The sequence below is a fragment of the Eurypyga helias genome, unplaced genomic scaffold, assembly GCF_000690775.1.
Source record: "Eurypyga helias isolate BGI_N326 unplaced genomic scaffold, ASM69077v1 scaffold155, whole genome shotgun sequence".
Taxonomy (NCBI): domain Eukaryota; kingdom Metazoa; phylum Chordata; class Aves; order Eurypygiformes; family Eurypygidae; genus Eurypyga; species Eurypyga helias.
The window spans coordinates 2,559-15,087 of record NW_010250526.1 but is presented as its reverse complement, the minus strand read 5'-3'; the positions used below and the strand labels follow the sequence as shown (position 1 = coordinate 15,087).

Here is a 12,529-nt window from a genome sequence, read left to right as displayed (position 1 = left end):
ACTCTCCTCGCCACAAACAAAAGATGATTCACATTTTTAAAAAGAATTTGGGGCAGTGTCTGTGAAAAACCAAGAAGGACTCTCGCTGAAATGGTATGCTAACTTGGACAGATACTGCACGCAGCCCTGCCATGTAACCTGGCTTGCAATCAGCAATGCTCAAGCTTAAATTAATTCAGCCTACAGACCTGTTTATGTGGGCATCAGTTAGAACAGGGGCAATGTCTAGTTCTATAGTCTGTGCTAATACTGAAGAGAGTATAACTTCTGGACACAGATGTTATCCATGTATCATCCTGTCCAGTCCCAACACAAAATGGTGCAAAGAATGAGCTGATAAAAATCCTCTTACTATGACACACTAGCTTTAAACACTAAAGGCTAGCCTGTAATTAAAAATTCCTAATACTGATAGAGATCAGACAGACAGCCATCAGAAAATGGGAAAGAATATTTCCCATGGAATATATGCCTGTGGAATTTGGGGCTGATATGAATCCAAAGTGCAGGACAGTCTCAAGAACACAAACAACACCTCTGATGGAAGAGCTCAGTAATTTGGCAACCACACTTGCAGCCAGCAAAGATGAGTGCATCTGCATAACCAATAAATAGGGGAAGTGAACCTGACACTTCAGAAACAGACCAAGGCTGAGACATAGCCCTGTTCTCCAACACCTCTCTTCAGATAGGTAGTTATTTCTGTGCACGCAAGTTTAACCTCAGCTACTCAGACATGCTCCTTCACCTAATGAACAGAGATTAAATCCTTGTCCTGCTGATATCGACAGCAACCGTGCCACTGATTGCCCCAATCATTTCTCAGGTCATGGTGATACTAGTGGTTATGGATGAACTGACTGACTGAGATGATGAAATATATCCGGTTTACGGTACAGTACAAGTCTATTAGTGATGCTTCCCTCAGATGTATGAACTGTATGTATGAGGTACCATCTGGTACCACAAGGCACCACTTACTATGTAGATTTTTCTCTAGACAGGAATTCTAGTTTTTACTATTAGAGTACATGTATAACTGAAATACAGTTTTTGACACCGTGCATTTTATGGTTAATAGTTTGTGGGTTTTATCTTTGTGCACAATGACAAGTCTCTGTTTCTATGAAGCTTTACAAACAAGATTGCGTTGGTAATGGGACTGCACAGGTCTGCGGCTCATTTCCCTTGTTTTCCATTTCTAGAGAGGAATTTTTTTATACATAGGAATTTTTTTAGACGTTAAAAAAGTGTTGCTATGAAAGAATGGCCCCTCTGACGGTTAGCAATACATTACTCTCTATACAAGAAAACATTTTTTTTAACTATAGACAACGTTGTGACTGCAGAAAAGGGATTGGCAGAAGAAAAAGGGGGGTGATAATTAATTATTATAACCTAGCAAAGCAGCAGATACTGCTGCCCAAACCACTTCTGCTTGGGTAGTGTAGCGAATTGGACCAGCCTTTCAAACCATTTCTGCATACAGCCTTCAAGACAGTACTTTAAAATGCTTCTAAATTATGAATACTCTCAAATATTTTGATACATGTCCATATTACTAATGGAGATATGATTGCTATTATTACATCCAGATTTCATGACTTTTCATTCCTCTTCTATGTGTGGATTTTGTAGTCTGATGTTGACAGCTGAGCAAGTTCTTACAGCTGGTCATAGCACATCTGTCAGAAACTTTTGAAAATACAACTTTCCAGTTAAAGTGGGGAATCTTTCTACTGTGGAAAGTGTATGGGTTTACATTTTCCACTTTTTGTGGCTTTTTTTGTGATAAATACGTGTTTAGGGAAACTGCTGTGAAAAAACCTGGACAGAGTGTTCACAGGTGAAGTAACATTTGAGCTCAGATCCTTAGGAGCTGCAGTGGGCACTGCCGAGGAAGGCTCACAGAGAGGGATTCATCAGCAATGCTGTAGCAGCAAAGGGACCCACCCCTCAGTGACAGATTTTGCCCTGCCAAGGGTGATGAATCTCTTGTATTTCATTAGGCTCCAGCACAGACACCCTTGCATGTGGAAAAATTATCACTGAAGGTGCACAGCTGCTGCCAAAATGTGCAGAAATAAATGTTTACTTTCGTAAAAAACAATACCCAGGGATCCTGAATTTTCCAAAACTGTATTCCCAGAGGTCCTAGCCTTTCACCAAGGGGATGTCTATCATATTCTTTAAAACCTACCCTGTCAAAATTGTAACTACTACTCAGTGAGGTGTAAGCATCTCAAGGTAGTTTAAGAACCCCTTCATGGATGGGGCAATGCCCTGATGGGCAATGCATCAGAATTAATTGGTATGGAAGCTGGTGAGGACAAAATGATGGCTAAAACATCAGAAAGAATCAGACTGAAAGGTGGTGAAAAGCCCAACAGCCATAACATTTCTCTGTGACCAAGGTAAAGACACACTTAGAAAAATAGGCTGCTCCTTATAACATCTTCCAGTACCTGAAGGGGCCTACAAGGAAGCTGGGGGGGACTTTTTACAATGGCCTGTAGTGACAGGACAAGGGGTGACGGGTTTAAATTGAAAGTGGGGAGGTTTAGATTGGATACCAGGAAGAAGTTCTTCATGGAGAGGGTGGTGAGGCACTGGAACAGGTTGCCCAGAGAAGCTGTGGATGCCCCATCCCTGGAAGCGTTCAAGGCCAGGCTGGATTAGGCTTTGAGCAACCTGGTCTAGTGGAAGATGCCCCTGCCCATGGCAGGGGGTTGGAACTAGATGGTCTTTAAGGTCCCTTCCAACCCAAACCAGTCTGTGATTCTATGATTCTAAATGGAGACTGACACAGCAAATAATGCCTTTACGGAAGACTCGGGAAAATGCCTTCTACACTATTTCAAATTGAAAAAAAAAAAATGTCTGAGATTCTTGCATGCAATTCATTTCAGCAAACTCTATTATGTCCAAAAATCTCAAACAAAAGTCCTCTTCAAAAATTTCAGTAAGTACACATTTCTTCAGAGCAACATGAGCTTGAAGTGCCTTTTAGTTATGGCACAGAAGAGACTTCCTGAGCACACAGGGCTGTTTGTTGGCAAATGATTCACAATATACATTCATGAATGATGTTATAGGTTAGGCACTTTCACTATATAGAATGTCACCTGGAAGAAATGTCATCAGAGCTGGCACTGATGTGGTGTGGGGAAAATATCAATGTATATATGGCTTGGCAGCGTTTGCAAGTGTTCATTTTGTATCCTCAAAACTCAAGGGAGGACAGTCTGAACAAACACAGCAGGAGTCATCAGACTTTTGTCAGCTCTACACATAGCTCTACACGCGTAGGATCATGCTGTTCCCTTCAAAACCTCGTAAAACAGTACAGTATCTAGCAGAAGGTGATGCCCCCCTGTTCAGCAGTAACTCCCAAGCTGCTCCTTTAATGCAGAATTCAGGGAATAAATAAACAGCGGTACCATCTGCGCCACCCCACAAACGACCAATTTATCAAGCCCAGCAGTAGTGGAGAAACCTTGATCTGCTGTGGTGATCACAGTGCTCAGCCCGAAGGACGAGCTCTGCTCTCCCTGTTGATGTACAGCGGTGCCAAGTGGTTCGCCGTGCCTTGATACGGAAAACAGAGTCATCATGAAACATTTTGCACAGAGGCAACTAGAGAAGCAAACATGACGCTTTTCAGCTCCGCGTGCTGCCTAAGCAGTAGTAAGCACCTGATGGCCAAGTGCAGCCTCATCTTTCCCTGAGCATTTAAACACACAGTTCAGAGAAACAATGTCTGACTCGACTATCCAGAGCGGGATGAAAAGGCCAGATTTCTTCTCAAGAAACTACTTTCCTGATTATCGATGCAGCAATTTTGAAACAGTGTTGATGCATATAATTCCACATTATTAAAAATGCTCAGATACAGGTTCATCACACAGGTTTGGTGTACTTGAGAAATGAGTAATTATTTTTTTTCATAAAAACATATGAATGTTTTTTTTCATAAAAACATATGAACATAGTGAGACTTTTTGAACAGGCATTTTAACCAAAACATTTTCATCACAAATTACAATTCTGTAGAATGGTAAAGAATCATTCAGTTAAGTGTTTCTGTCATTCTAGAGCAAGGTTTGTCAAAGTCAGAACTTCTGTTTTGTGGAAGAGTCTCTCTTGATTAACATTCCTCATGACCAGGGTGATATTGCTCTGGCAAAACTACCTTATCACAGAAAACAGCCAATCCCCACAACTAGGCTGGTATGTAGGACACACAATTTCAAATCTCCGCTGTTTCAACCTAACAGGGATTCAAATATGACTCAAGGAAGGAAAGAAGCTATTCTTGCTTGCAAACAATGTTCCTTAATCACTTCTGAGGGGATTAGCTCTAAGTGTATGCAGTCATGCACAAGGAAATCAGTGTGTTACACTGCTGTTTATGCAAGGAAGCGTTTGCATTACTTTACTCACCATTCCATGATTTAGCCACGCTGGTATAAAATTATCAAGCAGCTTTGGATAAACCAGTTCCCTGTCATAGATATAGATGCTCCAAAACATCGTCACAACAAACTAGGAAGAAAAAAAAAAAAGAAAAGGCATTTTAAAATAAATACCTGTGAACAGGTTTTGTCTGAAAACAAAAAAAAAATTAACCCTTCAACTACTCCGCACACAATTCATGGGCTGGGATCCACAAAAAAGAGGTCTAGTATCCTGCTCGTTCATCAGTATGAAATCTGGCTTGGTTCTTGTCAGAGACTACTTACCAGGAACTGAGAGAAAGACCATTATTTCCCCTAGACTGAGGACAGGACAGATGGCTCAGATAAAGTTTGCGCTAGGCCAAATTTTTGCCAAAGTGTGCACAAATTCTTTAAAGATACCCTGATGTCTGAAAAGTGAAGACAATAAAAACTTCTACAGAAATAATAGTTTTAGCTTACCTTAGCTGGGAAAAGAACAAAGTAAGTAGTCTTTTAATGAACATACAACTGCTTTCTTACCTTGAATCTGAGTCATAGTTTTCTAGGAACAAAAGGCTCATTGTTTACAGCAGTAAAACCCAATACCTGGGTCAGGAGCTTTCCCATTACCATTTTCAGGGGATCTCTACACAGTGGTGACAAGTCCAAGTTTAAAGTTTGTGAGGCAAAGGATAGGACTTTCTTGGAGATCAGCAGGGAAGTATTCAGCTGCATCTGAACTGATGCGGCCCATGGTCTCAGAGCTAATTTGGAGGGTCAGTGAAAGAGAGTGTGAGAAATACGGGGTGAGCAGAGGAAGGTCAGCAAATTACTAGTGTGTGTGACAGTGTAGGCATAAGTTGTTTCATATGCTTCTGACTTTGGAAAGTTAAAACTGAGGTTGCAGCTTATCAATGGCACCTTGTTCTAACCACAGACACACGCAGACTTCAGCCAGCCAGTTATGTGAATGACCTGAACCAGTACACTGTTCCCGCAGTGTGCATACAGTACATAGCTTCTCGGTTTCCAACACACTTGTCCATCTGTTACGACAGCTATCGATGCCTGCTCAGAATAAGCTCGGGCTATCTGACTAGTGCACAGAGGCCAGGGAAAAAAAATAGGTTATGATGGACAGCCTGAAAAATACTGCAAGTGTAAGGTACCCCACAAGAAGTCTCACCCCTGGGCCAGTCTTGGCGTTGGCACAGCCCAGCTCTTTACGCACCTGCTGACATGTAAGTGCCAAGATATGAATAGCTGAACAGCAGGGAAAATGGAAGCAAAGTATCCTCTTCTCTATAGGCTTCCTAGAAGTCATGTATTATCACAGTGGGTCTCTCAGAACCTGCTAAGACCAACTGGGACATAAAGACATATTCTGAGGTGCATGAAGACCAAGACTGCTGATGCTTTTCTCCAAGGAGGTCTTAGAGCAAGGCAAATCTCCCAGGATGAGGTTGAACCTTATTACATCGAATACAACAAAGCTGGCATGTTTTGACCTGTGATTTTTGTGCAGAGCAGAACAGAACAATAGACTTTGCCAAGGAGGTAAAGATAAGAAAAAAGGGGACGTGCCATCTGTCCCTTAACCAAAGTCAGCCAATGGATGGAACGGGATCAGCCTCTCTGGCTGCAACCATCTGGAGCTACAGACGGCAAAGGCTGCTTAGCAAAGCACTATCACAAGGCAGACATAAGGTAAAGGAAGTGCGCAAAACCCAAGGTGTGAGAGAACTAACCCGTCCTGAGGACAACTCGATGCGAGACTAATGCAACGCCCTGGGGAAGAGCCCTTCCAGTGTCTGAATGGTTCACCCTACCCCTCCATACAGCTAAGTCATTTGGACAAAATGAACTGTAAAAATGAACTATTGCACTACGAACTAAAATGAACTAATAAAAGGAATGGTTTGGATAAAAAGAACTATAATGAGGGCTTGCTACATGACTACCCTGGCTGCTTCTGAATTTGATTAATGATAAACTGTTGGTCTGGTACTTTTAAATCACCTCTACTATGCTTACACTTTGGTACTGGTAGACTTTTACTTGGACTGGGCTTTGCCAAGATCACACACGGTCATGCAGTGCCAGACCACGATACGATGGGCTGCTTCTTTACACTGCCTGTGTAAGGCTCAGTCAGAACTGCAGCTTTTTGCCCATGCTGCCTTCCTTGTGGCACAGTCAGTCCATCCCGATTGTGGAGGCAGTCACAGCACTGCCCTCACGTGCCAGGCTGAACAGGCTGCTCATACGCAGCAGACATCTTTCAGGGAGCCAAATACTTCTCCTTTGTTCCCAAGGCAAAATGGCACAAACGTCACCCTTCCTCTTTAGACAAACTCAAGGCCTGGAATTCAAGGAAGAAAACAGGCACCAGCAATTGCTTTTACACTTCTTTGCACAGGAGCCCTTTGAGGTTGCCAACTTTCCAAAGACAGCCATTACTCAGCTAAACAACATAAGGTTAAGCAACATACAGAAGAACAGAAGAGTCTCTCATTTGCTACTGATCCTATCTAGGGTCATTACAGACCAAAGAAAACCTCAAATTTGCAAGCAGACCTTGGAAACCGAAAATAGGGAGTAGGTCATTTGTCGCGAGGATCTAAAGTATCACTAAATAAATAAATATACAGCATAAATATAAGTAAACATACAGCAGAAAAAAAAAAAAAGGCTGAAAACTAAACTCTCTTCTCCCACTTAAAGAGATATTCCTAGAGTTTTTGTTCTCCACCTCTGAAGCTTCAGAGGCCATGAGAAGAGCATGTGGCACTGCCAAGGGAAAAATTTTAAAGGACAAGTTTGGAAACGGTTGGTGATTCAGAAGGGAAAACAAGTGGCTTTATCAAAACGCCACAAATGGAAGCAAAGAGAAACTAAGAGAGGAAAGCCAGTGAAAAGAATTGCATAATTTGCTGTTTTACATGAGCCCAAACAAGAAATGTTACGCAAATGAAGAATGAACCCAGTGGAACATTGTTTTCCTGCACTGTATGTTTTTCTGTTTGGCTGGGCTGGACAGTTCAGTTCACTTATTTCTTGTACGGCCACACGACAAAGAAAAAACACCCCAACCCTTTGACCTTGACAAAATTTCCTCTAAGTACAGTTAAAGGTAAGGTTTCTGGCTATCTCCCAAGACACTTGTGGTTAACCGTGAGTATAAATATATTGCTTGTGACTTCTTTGAGGGTTAGAGGCATTACATACGGAAGCAAAGTGTTACTAAAGGCAGACCACAGCAAGCACAAATTAGCATGGTACTGGCTTTAGGTGGCATCTAGTGCTAGCACAGCATCACACCAAATGGATTTGAAAAGGGCTAATGAAGGAAATCACAAGGAGTGGAAACTGAAAATCAGGGAAAACCCCTTAGAGAACAGAGTTCAGGAGGCAACCGCATCAGTGCTTTCTCAAGTTCCCATCACCAGCCACCATGTCACCACAGATGAGGGCAAAATCTAAAATGGAGACATTTTGGCATGGTCGAGTCAGTTATGGAAATAAAAGTATTTTGTACTCTGGTCAAATAATGAGGTTAAGTAGGAGACTGCAGCAAATGACTACTGATCTTTTCTTGGGATAAGATCCCAGATCACCATTACTGATAATCTACAGAAGAAAGGTGATCAGCATTCCTTTTGACTGTACTAGTACAGATGAACAAGAGATAATGAAGCATGCCTAGATGTCTCTCTTTCATATCAGAAGTTTTTAAAAACATAGAAGTATAATATAAAGAATGTAAGATCATTCAAGCCAGCTTAGACTCAGAGCCAAACACCGCTATTAAAGCTACATGGTATAGAGATGGTGATTTTCTCTCTTCTAATATGTAACAGTATCAGTTTTCTTTCTTCTTCCTATTTTGATTCAACAGTCTTAAACAAAACATGTGTTTTATCTCTTCTTCCTCTTGTTTGGTAGAAATTACAAAGAACATACTGATAAAACCATACAGAGTTCACACAAAACACTAATTAACCACAGAAACTGGGCAACTTCATGATCTATGTCAAACAGAGAGAAAAAAGTAGGGATAGTTTAAACCACTGGTGTAGTCTCTGACTTCTAAGCATGTCTCACACTTCTCTATCAGTGGAAGTTACTCCCAGGATAAATCTCCTTTACACTGAAAAAGGGGAATGAAGACAGTAAAGCTGAGAATTGGTAATGAAATTTTAAAATGTCTACGCAAGCATTTTCTTCAATGGATGCTTCCTGATCTCTTAGCCATTTCAGTGGTGCTCCAGGCTTATAATAAAGTAAAGAAGGCCTAGGAAGTGTTGCCACAAACCTTTCATGGAATAAAGCCTTACTGCATAGAAAATTAGTCTGATGATTTCTGATTTCAATCTCTTACGAGTCATATTAAAAAGAGCAACAATAGGTTGTCATGTCATTCAAAGAGGTTCATGCTTATTTCTTGATGCTCCTAAACAAAACGGTAGGTACACAATTCAGTTTTAGCTGAGCCCTTGAAGATACACAATGCACAACACAACACTGGAGAGACGTAATTTGCTGCAAAGACTTTTGCAAGATTTGATTTGCTGCAAAGCCACCCAAGGAGATTGTTTGCCCTTGGGCTGGTTCTTTCCCCTCCTCTGGAAGGTGGGAGGAGGTTGGTGGTCAGACTTCCCAGGTGGTTTATATGTAATACTTTCTTAGGAAGTACTAAAAATGAAATACTTCATTTTGTTACAGTTTTTTCACACATCATTGTTTGACTTGGGAGTGGAAATCCCTTTCCTCATCTATTTTTCAGAACAAGTCATCTCAAGGGTTTCAGTAAGCAGGAAATACAGAAAAAATTGTGTTGAATTGCTCTTGAAAAACTGCAGTTAGTGGGCTTTAAAATGTTCCCCTAGTATTTGCATTATTCCCTAAATATGCCTTGTGTAAAACGCTGAGCCGTAAAAATAATTTAGATGTTAAGGTAACTGACAGGTACTTAAGCATGACCACTGCTGTTACATTACAAACCCAAGAAGGATATTATTCACATCCGTCCAATTTCTATGTGTGAAGGTTCCCCTGTGTGGCTACTGGAAACCGCTGAGAAGCTCCATGGAGAGTTAGGTGGGTGAGTCTCCAAGAAAGAAAATCTGCATTTGAACTTCTTTTGTTCTTTTTTTTTGGAGTGAGGAAGCTGTTGAGAGAATATGGGAAATGAGGGAACTTGAACTTTTTTCCTCCAGACACCGGTGTTTAATAACTTCCTTCTAACAAGCACCTCCAGCATACCAAAATTTCACTGAGTGTTTTCTTACACATAAATAGCAATTTAGAGAACAAAGCTGGCGTTAGATGTTTGCTACTTTTGGGCCCTGAACTCTTCCAACCCGTACTCCCACTAAAGCAGAAGCGTCATCCCCAGAGCTGTCCCTTGGGCACTGGCCAAGGCCTTGGCAAGTGGTCACTGCGGTGTGGTGGGCGCTGCCGGAGAGAATCAGGTTTCAGGAAGGAGTGGAGACCAGTGTTAAGTTATGAAGTGCTGTCTGTCTCCCAGTAGCCAGGAGAAAAAAACCCAATGAAAACAACCTTTTTAGGCTTTCTTTGTAAGAAACAAAGTGAAATAATATGTGATGATCGATTGCTTCCCCCCCTGGAAGGTAACCTTTGGAAAGGGAGAGCATCTGTCCAATGAGCATGGTCATTTCTTGCTATTTTCTGGATTTTTTTTTTTTTTAAATTTAAGACAGAAGCTGTTTCTGTATGAAACCCTTGAGAGGGTGGCTAGCTCCGGGTGTGCAAGACATCTCTCAGGAACTTGGTAACTTGTAAAGGTTGCAGCAGTACTCCTAGGGCAGGCAACGGCTAGCTGGGATTCCTCGTCTACCAGCAGCAAGAGAAACAGCACCCCACAGAAACGTGCAGAATTGCAAAGACAAAGGAAAACCGAAATTCTCCAAGACCTTGAAAAGTTTTAAGGCCAGGAACACTCTAGGGGTAGAGGAGCACACAGACAACAGCACGGAGCTAAAGCAGTGTTAGGAGAGAATCCCTGAATCCTGAGTGGCATGAGAGAGCCAAGAAGGGTGTGCTTTGATGCATGTGAAGGCTTACACTTGTAGATTGAAAAAGGCATTTAAAATCTTAAATAAATAATGTGATGTTGTTCTCCTTCTTCACTTCTGCTATCAACATAGCAGGAAAAGCATGTTGCCAATCACAATCACAAATACTTCTAATTCCCAATCTCCCTTAAAATACAACTGTAACTTACAGATCTCTGCACCCATAAAACACGTATTTGCAAGCCTGTTTAGTCACAGATTTTTAAACAATGTGTTAGTTGATCCAGTTACTTCTACCATGGCTGGAGAACTGCCGTCTGTTATCCCAGCATGAACTGTGGCAGCTCCCAAGAGGCAGGCCAGCAAGTACAGTAAGGGAAGGCTACCAGCTGGGCTTTTATGAGAGAAATACCTGCACAGGGTTCCATGCTCTGCATTTTCTAGCTTTGCAGAAGCACTCTGAATGTCTTCATGTATTGTGAAATCACATTTTAATGAAGCATCTCTAAATATACATATAAATATAAATGATAGATTGGTATGCTGGGTTAGCTTAGCTGCTGTTAATTGACAGTAAGTGATCAGCTGTTGTGAAACAACAATTTTTGAGACCGCATACAGTTTTCTAGTAGTTCTCCCATAAAAAAAATATGTTTCCAGTGAATTATTTTTAACTACTCTTCACTGAATTAAAATTAGTATTAAAGGTTGATCCTGAATTACAATAAAAACAATAATTTAATGAAAGGTTCACACTTTTTTTTAATGTAACCTAGAACCTGACTGACACAGACCGAATTCCATGTAAAAACCCATGGAATTCTGGATTTTCAGGTGCTTTCAGCGTGTGGTGTGAGACACCTGAAGACAGTCAGCACCTTTTGCCACTGAAAGCCATGTGCAATGTCCCCCAGGAGGAGGACCTGATCCAAAGAATAGATTTCTTTTGAAAAAAAACCCATCTAAACCCACATTTTTCTGTACCTTCTGTGTGCTTTTTTCTGTTACTGACAAACACCGTTTTTTCTTACCCCATGCAGCTCTGAATCCTCCATATGATTAACAGGGAGAGACCTGGACTCTTGCTTCCCTTCTCCCAAATGCCAGTCGGGTCGTTATGGCATGAAACATGCCACAGTCAGCACTTTCACTACAACTGATGGATGACACACAGTGCAGAACAAGTCCAGATTGACTCTCAAGATGCTGCTGGTACAATCCAAAACTGAGATGACTTGTACAATCAAGTTCCTACTGTAAAGTACATTTTTTTTTACTGAACCAAAAATAATTTCAGCAACACCAGTGCTCCCTTACCCCTGTGAAAAACAAGAGAGCAGTAAAATCACCTTTACCATTTTTCCCTTTCTGAATGGTGTGTGTTTGGCGTAGAGGTGGAAAAGCCTTTCAGCCAGAAACCAACCAGTAGATAACAGCGCTCACCCAGTCTGTAAAGACATACACAAGCTAACGCTGTACTTACCACTCCAACAGGGAAAGCTAGAACAGCCATCATCCAGTCACGGAGGGAAATGAGTTTTCTCAGCTGCCTCTCTTGCTCCTGACTGTCATTTCCTTTGGTGAGAAGACTGGACAGGTCGGTCAAGACACAGATCCCGAAGAAGACAGCCTGGATAACCTGCACAGAGGGAAAACACACTCTTGAACACAGAGAAGGCCATACCTTTGGCAGAAAGCAGGTTGGTTGCAGGTACACGTGAGGAATATTGACATGGAATTGACACAGAGAATAGGAAAACATCAGTCCCTTAAGTATAGGTAGAGATTGCTCCCATAAAAGCCACTTGTGCTTCTAGACTGAAAGCCCTGCATGCACCTTGCTCCTCATGTATCTGGGGAATGGGTGCGAGTGTAAGGACTGTTCCAGAGGCTGGACCTCCCATCCTCATGCCAGACACATGCCACCTGCCAGGGACTAGACTGCAGCCACCCCTTCCTGCCTCACTCCATACAACTTGTCCCCAAAGCTATGGCATTCACCTCCAAGGCAGGAAAACTGAGGAACACTCCCTGTGAAAAGGAAAAAGAAAA

The 12,529-nt window shown here is 41.8% G+C and overlaps 1 protein-coding gene across 1 annotated transcript; it reads right to left on the bottom strand.

Moving 5' to 3' along the window:
• Window positions 1-4,434: 4,434 nt before the first annotated feature.
• On the bottom strand, window positions 4,435-12,116 carry LOC104509662 (androgen-induced gene 1 protein-like; the record flags this gene model as incomplete). Its single annotated transcript, XM_010151683.1, has 2 exons — window positions 4,435-4,545; window positions 11,961-12,116. Coding segments are annotated over 2 exons (267 nt in total), but the record flags the coding sequence as incomplete, so codon positions are not given.
• Window positions 12,117-12,529: the final 413 nt, after the last annotated feature.